Source organism: Solanum tuberosum, unplaced genomic scaffold, assembly GCF_000226075.1.
Source record: "Solanum tuberosum cultivar DM 1-3 516 R44 unplaced genomic scaffold, SolTub_3.0 scf00040, whole genome shotgun sequence".
Lineage (NCBI taxonomy): Eukaryota > Viridiplantae > Streptophyta > Magnoliopsida > Solanales > Solanaceae > Solanum > Solanum tuberosum.
The window spans coordinates 1,016,344-1,028,021 of NW_006238964.1; the positions used below are offsets into that span (position 1 = coordinate 1,016,344).

At 36.6% G+C, this 11,678-nt stretch overlaps 2 protein-coding genes across 3 annotated transcripts in view; both read left to right on the plus strand.

Moving 5' to 3' along the window:
* Positions 1-6: 6 nt before the first annotated feature.
* LOC102606040 (phospholipid:diacylglycerol acyltransferase 1-like) lies at positions 7-6,925 on the plus strand. Its single transcript, XM_006342887.2, has 6 exons — positions 7-568; positions 1,931-2,153; positions 2,273-2,553; positions 3,112-3,439; positions 5,276-5,532; positions 6,090-6,925. The coding sequence occupies exons 1-6, from the start codon at positions 135-137 to the stop codon at positions 6,571-6,573; spliced, it is 2,007 nt and encodes a 668-aa protein (XP_006342949.1). The 5' UTR covers positions 7-134; the 3' UTR covers positions 6,574-6,925.
* A 1,406-nt stretch (positions 6,926-8,331) lies between these two features.
* Positions 8,332-11,678, plus strand: part of LOC102606381 (polyadenylate-binding protein-interacting protein 4-like) — a 12,216-nt gene continuing 8,869 nt past the window's right edge. For both annotated transcript variants that reach the window (XM_006342888.2, XM_015306738.1), the window contains exons 1-5: positions 8,332-8,494; positions 9,948-10,135; positions 10,205-10,351; positions 10,480-10,613; positions 11,492-11,678. In XM_006342888.2, coding sequence (XP_006342950.1) covers positions 10,003-10,135; positions 10,205-10,351; positions 10,480-10,613; positions 11,492-11,678 — 601 coding nt within the window. In that variant the 5' untranslated portion in view covers positions 8,332-8,494; positions 9,948-10,002. The remainder of the gene's footprint in view (positions 8,495-9,947; positions 10,136-10,204; positions 10,352-10,479; positions 10,614-11,491) is intronic.

Here is an 11,678-nt window from a genome sequence, read left to right on the forward strand (position 1 = left end):
CCCTGTTTCGCCGACCCTTCTGCCGTTGCCGGCGGCGACTGCCGGTGGTCTCTGTTCTCATAGAACCCTAGGAAGCTGTATATAAATTATGTATTTTCATTTTTGTTAATTGAAGCTATATAAAAGATAAAGAGATGTCGTTATTACGAAGAAGAAAAGCACCTGAAAATGAAATTCAATCGAATGTGGAGCCAAAGCTTGATGCGGAAGAAGACGATAAGAAGAGTAAGAAGAAGAATGTAAAGTCTGGAAAGAAGAAGAAATGGTCGTGTATCGATAATTGCTGTTGGTTCGTAGGATGCATATGTTGTGTGTGGTGGATTTTGTTGTTTTTATACAATGCTATGCCGGCGTCGTTCCCGCAGTATGTGGCGGAGGCGATTACAGGGCCGTTACCTGACCCGCCGGGTATCAAGTTGCAGAAGGAAGGGTTGAAGGCTAAGCATCCGGTGGTTTTTATTCCTGGAATTGTCACGTGTGGACTTGAACTGTGGGAAGGACATCAGTGTGCTGAAGGATTGTTTCGGAAGCGGCTTTGGGGCGGGACATTTGGAGAAGTGTACAAAAGGTAATGTCTCTGTCTGTTACTGTTCAGGGTAATTGGTTTTTTGCAAAGATTTTGGTTCTTAAATACTGTTTTGATTGCAAGAAGCATGATTTACCTTAGTTTCAGCTGGATATTGACACTGATCTCATCTCTTGAGATAGCTTCTTTCAGCTAAATATTGCTGAATAAGGAAGCTGTTTGACATTGGAAACCTTCTAGTTTTATGTTGTTCTATTGCTTGCAATTTCAACTCTGTCAAAGTTACCACTTACAAACTAATACAGTGTCTTTAAGTTGATGTACTTTAGTATATCTTCCTTCTGGCGTTGGTTCATATTGTAATTCTTGTTGATGATTAATACAAAGCTCAATATAAGATATACTTCTTGCATCAGTTAATTCTACTAAAAACAATTCTATAATCATGTTAAAAGATCTAGCTTTACAACTTAAGTGGTTTAAGTAGAGAAGATTATAGACCCTCATCATATTAAACTGCTGTTTCCAGATTGACCAAGAAACAAACTAGAGATTTCAATTTCCATAGCGAAAACTAGCATATAATTAGCTTCAATTTTTTCCGAATGTCATGGACAGTTCTACTCAAGATTAACTACTTAGATATTCTACCTATCTCAATTCACAAGCGGACAATCCATTTTAATCTGTTTTGGTTTACATGATCCTTTGCTTAATTGAAAAAGTTTCTCATACAAACCATCACTCCACTATATTGTAAATTTTGAGCATCATATGACACATCTATCAAAAAGAGGAAAGGAAGAACATCATGTTACGCCTTTTCAACAAAGAAGTCCACTAATTTCCAATTTTTTCACTCATATACATTCTAGTCAAATAAGGCCACAAAATGAGGCAGAGCAAGTGCAACGAATAAATTTCACTTGTGGGAAGGATGTACAGCTGAAGTTGTTATAAACGATCATCTGTCTTTGGGGTAGAACAGCTGTGGCATTGAATACACTGAAATTGTTCGGTTAAAGAAACTACTAATATCTAGCAATAAGGTTTGAAAAAAATTACTCCTAATAGGGAATCCACCATAATTAATTTTGCCCGTTGAATTTTGCCCTCCAGGAATTGTAAGCCTCACAGTGTAATAGATCTTTCAGTTAGGCAGTGCGACTTTCTGATTTAGTAAGAGACTTTTGTTTAGGAATGAAGGGATCTCATATTTACTTTCTTTCTTGTATTTTTTCCACTTCAAAGTCATGGTTCTTAACCTAAAACCTTTTCTTTTTTAAAGGAAAAACAAAAATAAAAAACATCTTAACCTCTTGCTCACCCCGTAAGAACTAAATCTCTGTCGCCATTGCTAGCATTTTCTTTCACTTCTTAAATTTTATGTATGGTCCTTTGCAGACCACTATGCTGGGTGAACCACATGACATTAGATAATGAAACTGGGATGGATCCTCCTGGTATTAGAGTTAGGCCAGTTAGTGGACTTGTTGCTGCAGATTACTTTGCTCCAGGATACTTTGTCTGGGCAGTTTTGATTGCTAACTTGGCTCGAATAGGATACGAGGAGAAAACCATGTATATGGCTGCATATGATTGGAGGCTTGCCTTTCAGAACACCGAGGTACTAATGTCTCCTTATGTGGTGTCGTCTGTGTTTGTATTTGATCAAATCACGTTAAAAGCTATTCCATTAAATCATTTTAAAATGTTATAACTGTGATGCTCAATTTTCCTCAATAGGTGCGCGACCAGACCCTAAGCCGGATAAAAAGCAATATAGAACTGATGGTTGCAACCAGTGGCAAGAAGGCAGTAATTGTTCCACATTCCATGGGGGTTGTATACTTTTTGCATTTTATGAAGTGGGTGGAGGCACCAGCTCCTGTGGGTGGTGGTGGTGGACCCGATTGGTGCGCCAAGCACATTAAAGCAGTGATGAATATTGGTGGGCCGTTGCTTGGTGTTCCAAAATCTATAGCTGGCCTTTTCTCAGCTGAAGCACGGGATATTGCTGTTGCCAGGTAAACTAACTCTCTGGAAATCTTTCTTCTTTGCCAGCCAGTTAAAAGGAAGGGTGCAAATTATGTAGATCTAAATCCTTTTATTTGGTTACTGAAACTAATTTGTGATCCATGCAGTAACTTCCTTACATGCCATGAAATTATCCCTTGTTTTGTGTCTTTCAAGCTGCGTTCTGAAAACTTCGAGCATCTCCAAAATGTTAACCAGATTCCTGAAAGCTTTCTATTAATATCCTTTCAATCATTGAACTATTAAAAAGTATGTATAAAATTGTTGTTCATATCAGCACAATTCATTTTAGAGTAGGCACTAAAAGGAAAAACAAACTGCTCTAGTGCCAAAAACACCCATCAACCAGGCAACACCAAACAAACATATTACTCCATAATGTCCTCGCTCAGTAGTCAGTACTCATCTTCTTCATCCTCCCTTCGTTATCATTCAGTCCAGCACCAACATCCTCCTAGTCCTTTTCCAGAGCAGCAAGGTCTTTAAGTTTGTCTTGTATGTAATGTATTTTTTCTTCTTCTTTCTTTAGTAATTCAGCTCAATTTCAGGGCTCTGGCCCCAGGTGTTCTGGACACGGATATATTCCATTTTCAAACATTAGAGCACATAATGAAGATGTCACGAACCTGGGATGCAACCATGTCAATGATACCAAGAGGAGGGGACACGATCTGGGGCGGTCTTGACTGGTCACCCGAGGAAGGCTATTCTCCTTGCAAAAGTAAGTCCAGAGACGATGCTGCTCAGAATTCAGGACATCACGAGAATCAAACTACAGATTCTAAAGCAAAATATTACAGTTATGGAAGGATGATGTCCTTTGGAAAAGATGCAACAGAGGCTCATCCATCAGATCTTAAGAGGATTGACTTTAGGGTAATCCAAAACCAAATTCTCTCATTGTTTCTCTCATATGCGCTATTTTCCTTTATTTGTTTCAACTTTGAGCATTGATTTCATTGGTGGTGGGTGTGGGTGATTCTGGATGACCAGTTTATGGACTTCTATGATCAACAGAAATGCTAAAGTCCAAGGGATTTAATTGTGTTCATCTTAACCCAGTAGCTTTAGCTTAGACCATGTATATGTGTTAAAAAATCAACCAGATAAATACAAATACTAGATTTCAGACCCAGTTAATATGGGATGTGATAGAATTCCAAATCTGAATCCATATAGCTCAAATCCTAGATCCGCCTCTGCCAGAGGCACCAAAATAGCATAAACAAAACTATCTATGAAGTAGTTAGCACTTTGATGTTAATTTCTTGTTCTAATTATGGGTCTTTTACTTATATTTTTATTCTATACGCAAGCAGGGGTATGGCCTGTTGCCTTTCTAAAAACTGCTTCTTTTGGGGAATTGCCAAAGAATGATTTGGATACCTGGCTGGTCATAATAAAACCAGTGGGCAAACATAGCATGTGTTGCATGTTTAAGAGCCAATGTGATGTGCTTGGTGTGATGTCAGTGTAAAATAATGGAAATAAATGAAGTCTAACCATATATTACAAGTGGATGATGTCCTTGTATATCAATTGTTTTTCTACACATCCTTAATAAGGCATTCCCTTTTTTTTGTGATAAATATTAGATGAGGATTTATCCACTTAAAAAAGAAACAAATAAGATAAAGTACTGCACGAGGCATTCCTTAAACACTTGCTATCTCAAAGAAAAAATCTGCTCAGAATTTCCTTCAAAAGAAAAATATGCTGCCAATGTAAATGGGACGAGATGGTTACAATTAAGGTCATATTGAACTCCCTGCTGAAAAGTGTTTCTTTACTTGCAAATTATACTACAAGCTTGTCACTTGTTGTTTTCTTTTTTCCCAAATGAGGAACTCCATTCATTATGCCAGTTCATCTGAATTTATTATGCTCCAAAAAGACCACAAGAGTCAAAAAATTTCCATGGGTTTGCTGAAAAGCTACTGAGTAGAAGCAGAACTAGACAAGCAAAGCATCACAACTGCTAGGAAAAGCAATGGAAAATGGAACCATGTTCTCTCAAATATTTCAAATGTGAAGACCATATTGGTTATGCTATACAGTGTGCTTCATATAGAGCAACGAAATATCTATTTCCTTTTCTTCTTGTTATTATTACTCATATTTAAGATCCCTACATCAGCAGCAGCATATGTTTAATGTGCATCAATCAAGTAATCTGAAGCAGATCTGGAGAACCATTCCCATATGCATCTTTTGGACTAATGGATGGGAAGAAAAAAAGGCTTGCTTTGAAGGAAAAAAGATGCATGTTTCTAGAATTAAGAACTCTTGTTTGCTTAGTTTATATTTCTGGTGTTATAGGCATAGGGTATATAGCCTAGATCAGTACATGGATTTCCTTAGCTTGCTAGAGGGGGACCTGATGCGGTGATGTTTTCTTATGCAGATAGTTTTTGTACTTCCCTGTACCATCTTGATACTTTTTCAAAATAACATTTGACCTCATGAAAAAATAAAAGTTACCAGGAGATTGAACTGAATAACATTAAAAATGGATGGTCTGTGATGTCTCAGTGTCCTTCTATGATATGGGTGCCTTTTCTTCCTATTTATGCAAATTTGTAACAGCTTTTGTCTGTCTTAACTTCCTTGTCAGATTTTTTTTTGTGCTCACAGGCTGTAATTTCCAAAATAAATTGTCTTTTCCACTTGCTTCCTGATGTTTGCAACTAACTAGCATTTATTTACATGCAGGATGCTGTTAAGGGCAGTAATGTTGCAAATAACACCTGTGATGTGTGGAACGAGTACCAAGACATGGGTGTTAGTGGTACTAAAGCAGTGGAAGAGTACAAGGTTTATACAGCTGGAGAGATTGTGGATTTGCTCAACTTTGTTGCTCCGAAAATGATGGCCCGTGGTAATGCTCATTTTTCATATGGGATAGCTGATGATTTGGATGATCCTAAGTATTCACACTACAAATATTGGTCAAATCCATTGGAGACAAAGTGAGTCCTCTCATATTGTTGCTTTTGTGTCTTATAATGTAGTTCTTACTTGAATCGTTTCAGATAAGATGAAAAGAGGTCTTTAACTGTATAGGTTGAAGTTCAAGAACCAAAACCAAATTTGCTTTTACAGTTAAGAGTCTTGACCATCCTACTTAAAACCACACAGAAATTCAGTAGCGATTTCCAATCTGAAGAAACAACCAACACTTCTAGGCAGTAAAGCTCTATCATTTGCCTTCTTGCGTGGTAAAGAAAAATTAGTAGCTTCCACTTGGGCAAAAATTTCTTCCCCTTTCATACAGTTTTTTAAACAGGAAAAAGTTAGGATCACAAGCCCTTTTAGATACTTTTGTTTTCTTGTGGCTCATGGAAATTACCTGAACTGTCATTTAGATTCTCTTTCCCTTTCCCCCTTTTTGAACTTCTCAGAAGGTTTAGTCAAACTTGAATGTCCATGACAAGGCGTTGCTAAAATTTGCAGCAGCTTCTTTAGTTAAAACTAGTCTTAGTTATTTTGCTCTTGCATTTTGTTTTGATCTGATTTGTTTCTGCAGGTTACCAAATGCTCCTGACATGGAGATCTATTCAATGTATGGAGTTGGCATTGAAACTGAAAGAGCATATGTTTACAAGCGGATACCTACAGCAGGATGCAATATTCCATTCCAGATTGATACTTCAGCTGATGATGGTGATGAAGGTAGCTGCTTGAAATCTGGTGTTTACACGATAGATGGTGATGAGACTGTGCCTGCATTAAGTGCCGGATTCATGTGTGCAAAAGGATGGCGAGGAAGAACTAGATTTAATCCCTCTGGTATCAAAACTTATATAAGGGAGTATTTTCATTCTCCCCCTGCAAACCTTCTCGAGGGTCGTGGTACACAGAGTGGTGCACATGTTGATATAATGGGAAATTTCGCTTTGATAGAGGATATAATGAGAGTTGCTGCTGGTGGTACAAGTGAAAACTTGGGAGGTGACCAAGTTTACTCAGATATCTTCAAGTGGTCTGAGAAGATCAATTTACGTTTGTGATCGATCATCTTCTCACCAGTTTCATTGTGTCAACAAACCAGCTTGACATCTTATTTATAAACTTACATACCCTTTCCACTGGATGCCATTCAAAATCTTAAGAAATGAACAGGTATTTTTCCAGATATAGTGCAGGATTTATTGCTTCCGGTGGTGTAAATTGTAATATTAACGCAGCTCATCTCGCTATGCAATAACAAAGAATAATAGGTGTGTAGTAGGGATTGAGTTGATGTTGTATCATTTTGGCATTGTGAATTTGTTGTAAGTTAAGGACTTGGGGATTGGTGATTGTTGATAATAATCAAATGATTGTGTAGTCAAAGATCAACCCGCGCTAATTCAAAACGCACCATCAAAGCTTATAATTTAGCTGTGTAAGTGGAAGTTCTCATGCTTATTGATTGTGAGGATTCGATTCTTACTATCCCTTTACCTTTTCTGCTCCTTTCACACTAAGGGGTGTTTGATCTTTTGCCTTGAGATTCACCAAACAGGGAGCACGCAAGGTAAGGTGTACATCGTGTTTGTTTCATTGGAGATTTGTCAATATTCATTTCTTTCTAAACTTGATACTAATAAAGATAGAAGACATTTTGAAAGGAGAAAAATTGTGATGAAAATAGCTTTTTAAAGGCCTTGATTCAAGTGAATAAAACAAGGAGTTTTTAAACTTATATATGTGCAACTTGTAATACTCGCACATTTATTTATTGATGATACAAGTTAATTAGTTAAATGTATCACCTTCTTTAATGATATGATTTAGTCTTAATAAATTATAAAACGTTAAATATGTTTCAATGAAGATTGGTGTGTATAAATAAATATTTTATATGATTAACTTAACAACTTTTTAAATACACACAAAATTTCTAATCTTTCCAGGTTCAATTAAAAATAAGTAAATAGTTTGAGTATTTAAATAAAATTTATCGAAAAGAGATTAAAGCATACGAGAGATAAACAATAACTAATTTCGGGATTAATTTATCCATATTTGGATTGAAATAAAAATCACGGGATAACTTATGCTAAAATTAGTTAACCCAAATTATGGAGTAGTATTATTTTTATCCCGTATTAAAAGTAGAATGATAATACTGAAATAACCAGAGGCGAACCCATGATTTGAAGACGATGGGGGCACTACTAAAGGCGGATGCGGGTTAGTCAAAGCACTAACACTTCATCGGAAAATAATGTCAAACAAGTACAACATCGAAGGTATATATAAATATAAATTAAACAAAAATATAACATAATTCACTCTATTGTTGGATAGTCTCGAGTCTTGACCCTCTGTACACTTTGAGGTTTCTAGTTGCTTGAGGTTTTTAATATGCCTTTTTTGAAATGACAAAAAGAAAACACAACACCAAAATAGAACTCATGATACTCCACTTGTGAAGATGCGCAATGAACACTGTCGGACCAATGCACCCACTCAACTTATGTGTTCAGGGTGCACATTTAATTATATGATCCTTATGTAGGTACATATATGTATATACACATAATTTTTTTTTGAAGTAAACGGGTGCACGTGCACTACTCTCTCAAACATAGATCCGCCTCTGAAAATAACTAATCTCCAAATAATTAATATCGAAATAACTTATTCCATAGTCAAAGGATCAACGTGCGCTTAAAACTTTTAACGGTCACGAATACTTAGCTCCTTAGACGAGATTATTACGTATTTCGGGTCTTGGGTTGAGTCCGGAACCCATATTATAAAACGGGCCATTGAGTCTCTCTTTGGTCTAAGTTGGGCTATCCGGTACCGTTAGACCCGCAAAGACTATTGTGTTCATCTTTCAATTTTTCTTCGACACAGAAAGCATCGTCGTCTCCGATCAATCCCCCTTTCTTGATCGCTACCTTCAATCTCTCTCTCTCTATATATATCTATCTATTCGTAAGTTTCTTCATCCGTATTTGATCGTATATTTGTTGGATCATCTGTTTTGGATCGGCAAAATTGATGAAGTTTCTTATCTTGTGTCTGAGCTAGAATTTTTATTTGATTTATTACTGTTTTTCGTTTTCTTGCACAACTTTATTGATTGTCTTGTGGTGAATTCGTGCGGTTTGGGGAAGATTTCTTATGGGGTGTTTTGTGTTTTCTTGTACAGCTTCATTGTTTGTGCTTGGTACTCTACACTGATTATATCTTTAGTGTTTCTTGATTTTTCTTGTTGCTTATATGGGTTAATTCTACTTGATAACTGTAAGCTATATGTATTGTAATTACAGGAAAAAGAAACCCCCAATGTGGGTTAGTATAGAGACTTTGGGGTTAGGGTTTTTATATTGAATAGGGAAAGGTTGATTGTGTGGGTGGGTGGGGTGGGGTGGGGGGGTCAAGATTGCTCCAAGATTTTAGAACTACTGCCAGTCTACCAGACCCTAATGGTTTTCTGTCGTTTCTACGTATCCAACTCTGGTGTTTTCCTTACTTTCAGGTGGTTAGCCTAGATTCTTGATTATATTTTGGCTGCAATTACTTGCTTTAGTAGTTTTGGATTCTTCTAAAATCTAATGAGTTTACCTAGGCCAGGTACTAAGACTGATGGAAGGTTTTTACTTACTTGAGAACCCATTTACTAAGGCCTAGTTTCATGTCTCCATTTGGATTAGGAAGATATATGTGCTTAGGGAATATGTCAAAGTCATAGCGTTCCATTTGTATGAGACAATGTTAAAATCTAAGCTAGTGAAGTTTCCAATACTTCTAATGGTGGTTTAATGTTGATATTCCTTTGACTCTCCTCAGGGTTGATACATTATTGATGAGCCTAACAATTCAGTGAATTTATCAGGAAGAACATCTGATATTGAATCAAGAGCGTTGATTTGTAATTTGTTAATCGTCTATATTACCAACCAGAAGTCTTTTTGTTGTTCAGGTGTTGTTTTATTGTATATTATGTTCCAGTTTAAATTTTAGTGATGATTTTGTTTTGATCTCTCACTAAGAAGAATATTGTTGGGGGGTGGGGGTAGGGGGTTGAAGTCCTTAGTGTTGTAGGGTATTTGAACTTATCTAGTACGTACAATTGCTAACTTGCCTAATTATTGTTTGTGAGATACATTTTCTCCTGAAACAGACTCTTGCAGAAGCACAAGGTAAGGCTGTGTATGATAGATCCTATTCGATATGGCCCTTCTTTAGACCCACGGATAGAGCGGGAACTTAGTGCACCTGGCTGCCGTTTGTATCGTTCTTTTTCCGTGTTCTATTACATGTTTTCTGCTCGAACTTGGTGTGTGGATAGATAGTATGTCATATCTGAGAAAGAATATGCTTCACTAGCATTTTCATCTCTTGGGCAAGGACTATATATTTATTGGAGTATTGTCCTCTGCAGTGTGTAGGCTGAAGCTGAGCTGAACTGTATCCTGCTTATATCTTTCGGGAACAATATGCAGCAAGCTGTTCAGTCAAGGTCCGTTGCCAATGGATTTGGCAGTCGGAAAGGCGAAAAAGAAATGGGGACAAGGTTGGAGGGTAGAATGCAGTCTACAAAAACGACTTCCAGCAAGTCGACTGCTGTAGGTGAGAGCTGCTTACTAATAATTGTATAAATTGCTTCATATGCTTAATTCTAACTACCATAACTTTCAGGTAAAAGGGGATCATACGAAAGTCCTTCACATGATCGACTAGTTTATTTTAGTACATGTCTTCTTGGACATCAAGTGGAAGTACAAACAATGGATGGATCTGTGTTTTCAGGGATATTTCATGCAACAAATGCTGACAAAGATTTTGGTATGTCTGAAAAATTAAAATAGATTTCTAGATTATTTTATCTGGTATTTATGACTTTGAACAGTGCTCTGGCATGTATTGAGCTATTTTGCATTTGACGCTTTATTCTATCGTTGATCTTTGCACAGGTATTGTTCTGAAACTGGCCCACTTGATAAAAGATGGTTCCCAGGAGAGTAAGAATACTCCTGAATCTCTGGTCAAACCTCCATCTAAGACTTTGATTATACCGGGTAAAGAGCTTGTGCAAGTTTTAGCAAAGGTTTGTGTGTTACTTCTACTCCCTCTGTCCCAATTTATATGACTTACTTTCCTTTTTAGTCAGTCCCAAAAAGAATGACACATTTCTATTTTAAGTAACAATTTGCCTATAAAATGTCTTTTTTACCCTTAATGAAATGATTTACAACCACACAAATTTCTATCATTCATTTTGGACCACAAGTTTTAAAAGTCTTTCCATTTTTCTTAAAGTTTGTGCCAAATCAAAGTACATCATATAAAATGGGACGGAGGGAGTAAAATATAAGGAAATATTATTCCACATAGGAAAGTGTATTAAAATTTAAGGAAATAATTCAATTTTAATTGAAAAAAAATCCTTATTGGATGGGAGATTCGAACTTGGGTCCCCCACGACAAGCATGAAATGTTTTATCTAATTATGTATATAATTAGTACTCCCTCTGTCCCAATTTATATGACTTACTTTCCTTTTTAGTCAGTCCCAAAAAGAATGACACATTTCTATTTTAAGTAACAATTTGCCTATAAAATGTCTTTTTTACCCTTAATGAAATGATTTACAACCACACAAATTTCTATCATTCATTTTGGACCACAAGTTTTAAAAGTCTTTCCATTTTTCTTAAAGTTTGTGCCAAATCAAAGTACATCATATAAAATGGGACGGAGGGAGTATGATTTTTGCTTCCAATTATTTTATGTACTCTGTTATTCTAACTTTAATATAGTTCTTAAATGATCAACCAAACAATTGATGCTGTGATGTAAGATAGTGGTGGCATTTCATGCAAGACTAAGCTATAGATCACTTTTGACAGATGCTAGAATCAGATTTTATGTCTTGATATGTTAGACAGTTAAAGCTATAATAATGAGACTATTGCTTTGGAATAGGGCGTGCCTGCAACTTTAGATGTCTTCAGAGCTGAATTGCTGCGGGAAAAACAGCTGGAACTGTTGACAGATTCCTGCATATCACAGTCCCGTCATGGTGAGGTAGAGCGGCAGTTGGAACGTTGGGTGCCTGATGATGATGCTCTTGAATGTCCCGAGTTGGATAACATATTTGACGGCCACTGGA

Coding starts and splice junctions, on each gene's coding strand:
- LOC102606040 (XM_006342887.2), top strand. CDS start 135: ATGTCGTTATTACGAAGAAGAAAAGCACCTGAAAATGAAATTCAATCG. Junction 569..1,930: donor TTTGGAGAAGTGTACAAAAG/GTAATGTCTCTG, acceptor GGTCCTTTGCAG/ACCACTATGCTGGGTGAACC. Junction 3,440..5,275: donor TTAAGAGGATTGACTTTAGG/GTAATCCAAAAC, acceptor ATTTACATGCAG/GATGCTGTTAAGGGCAGTAA.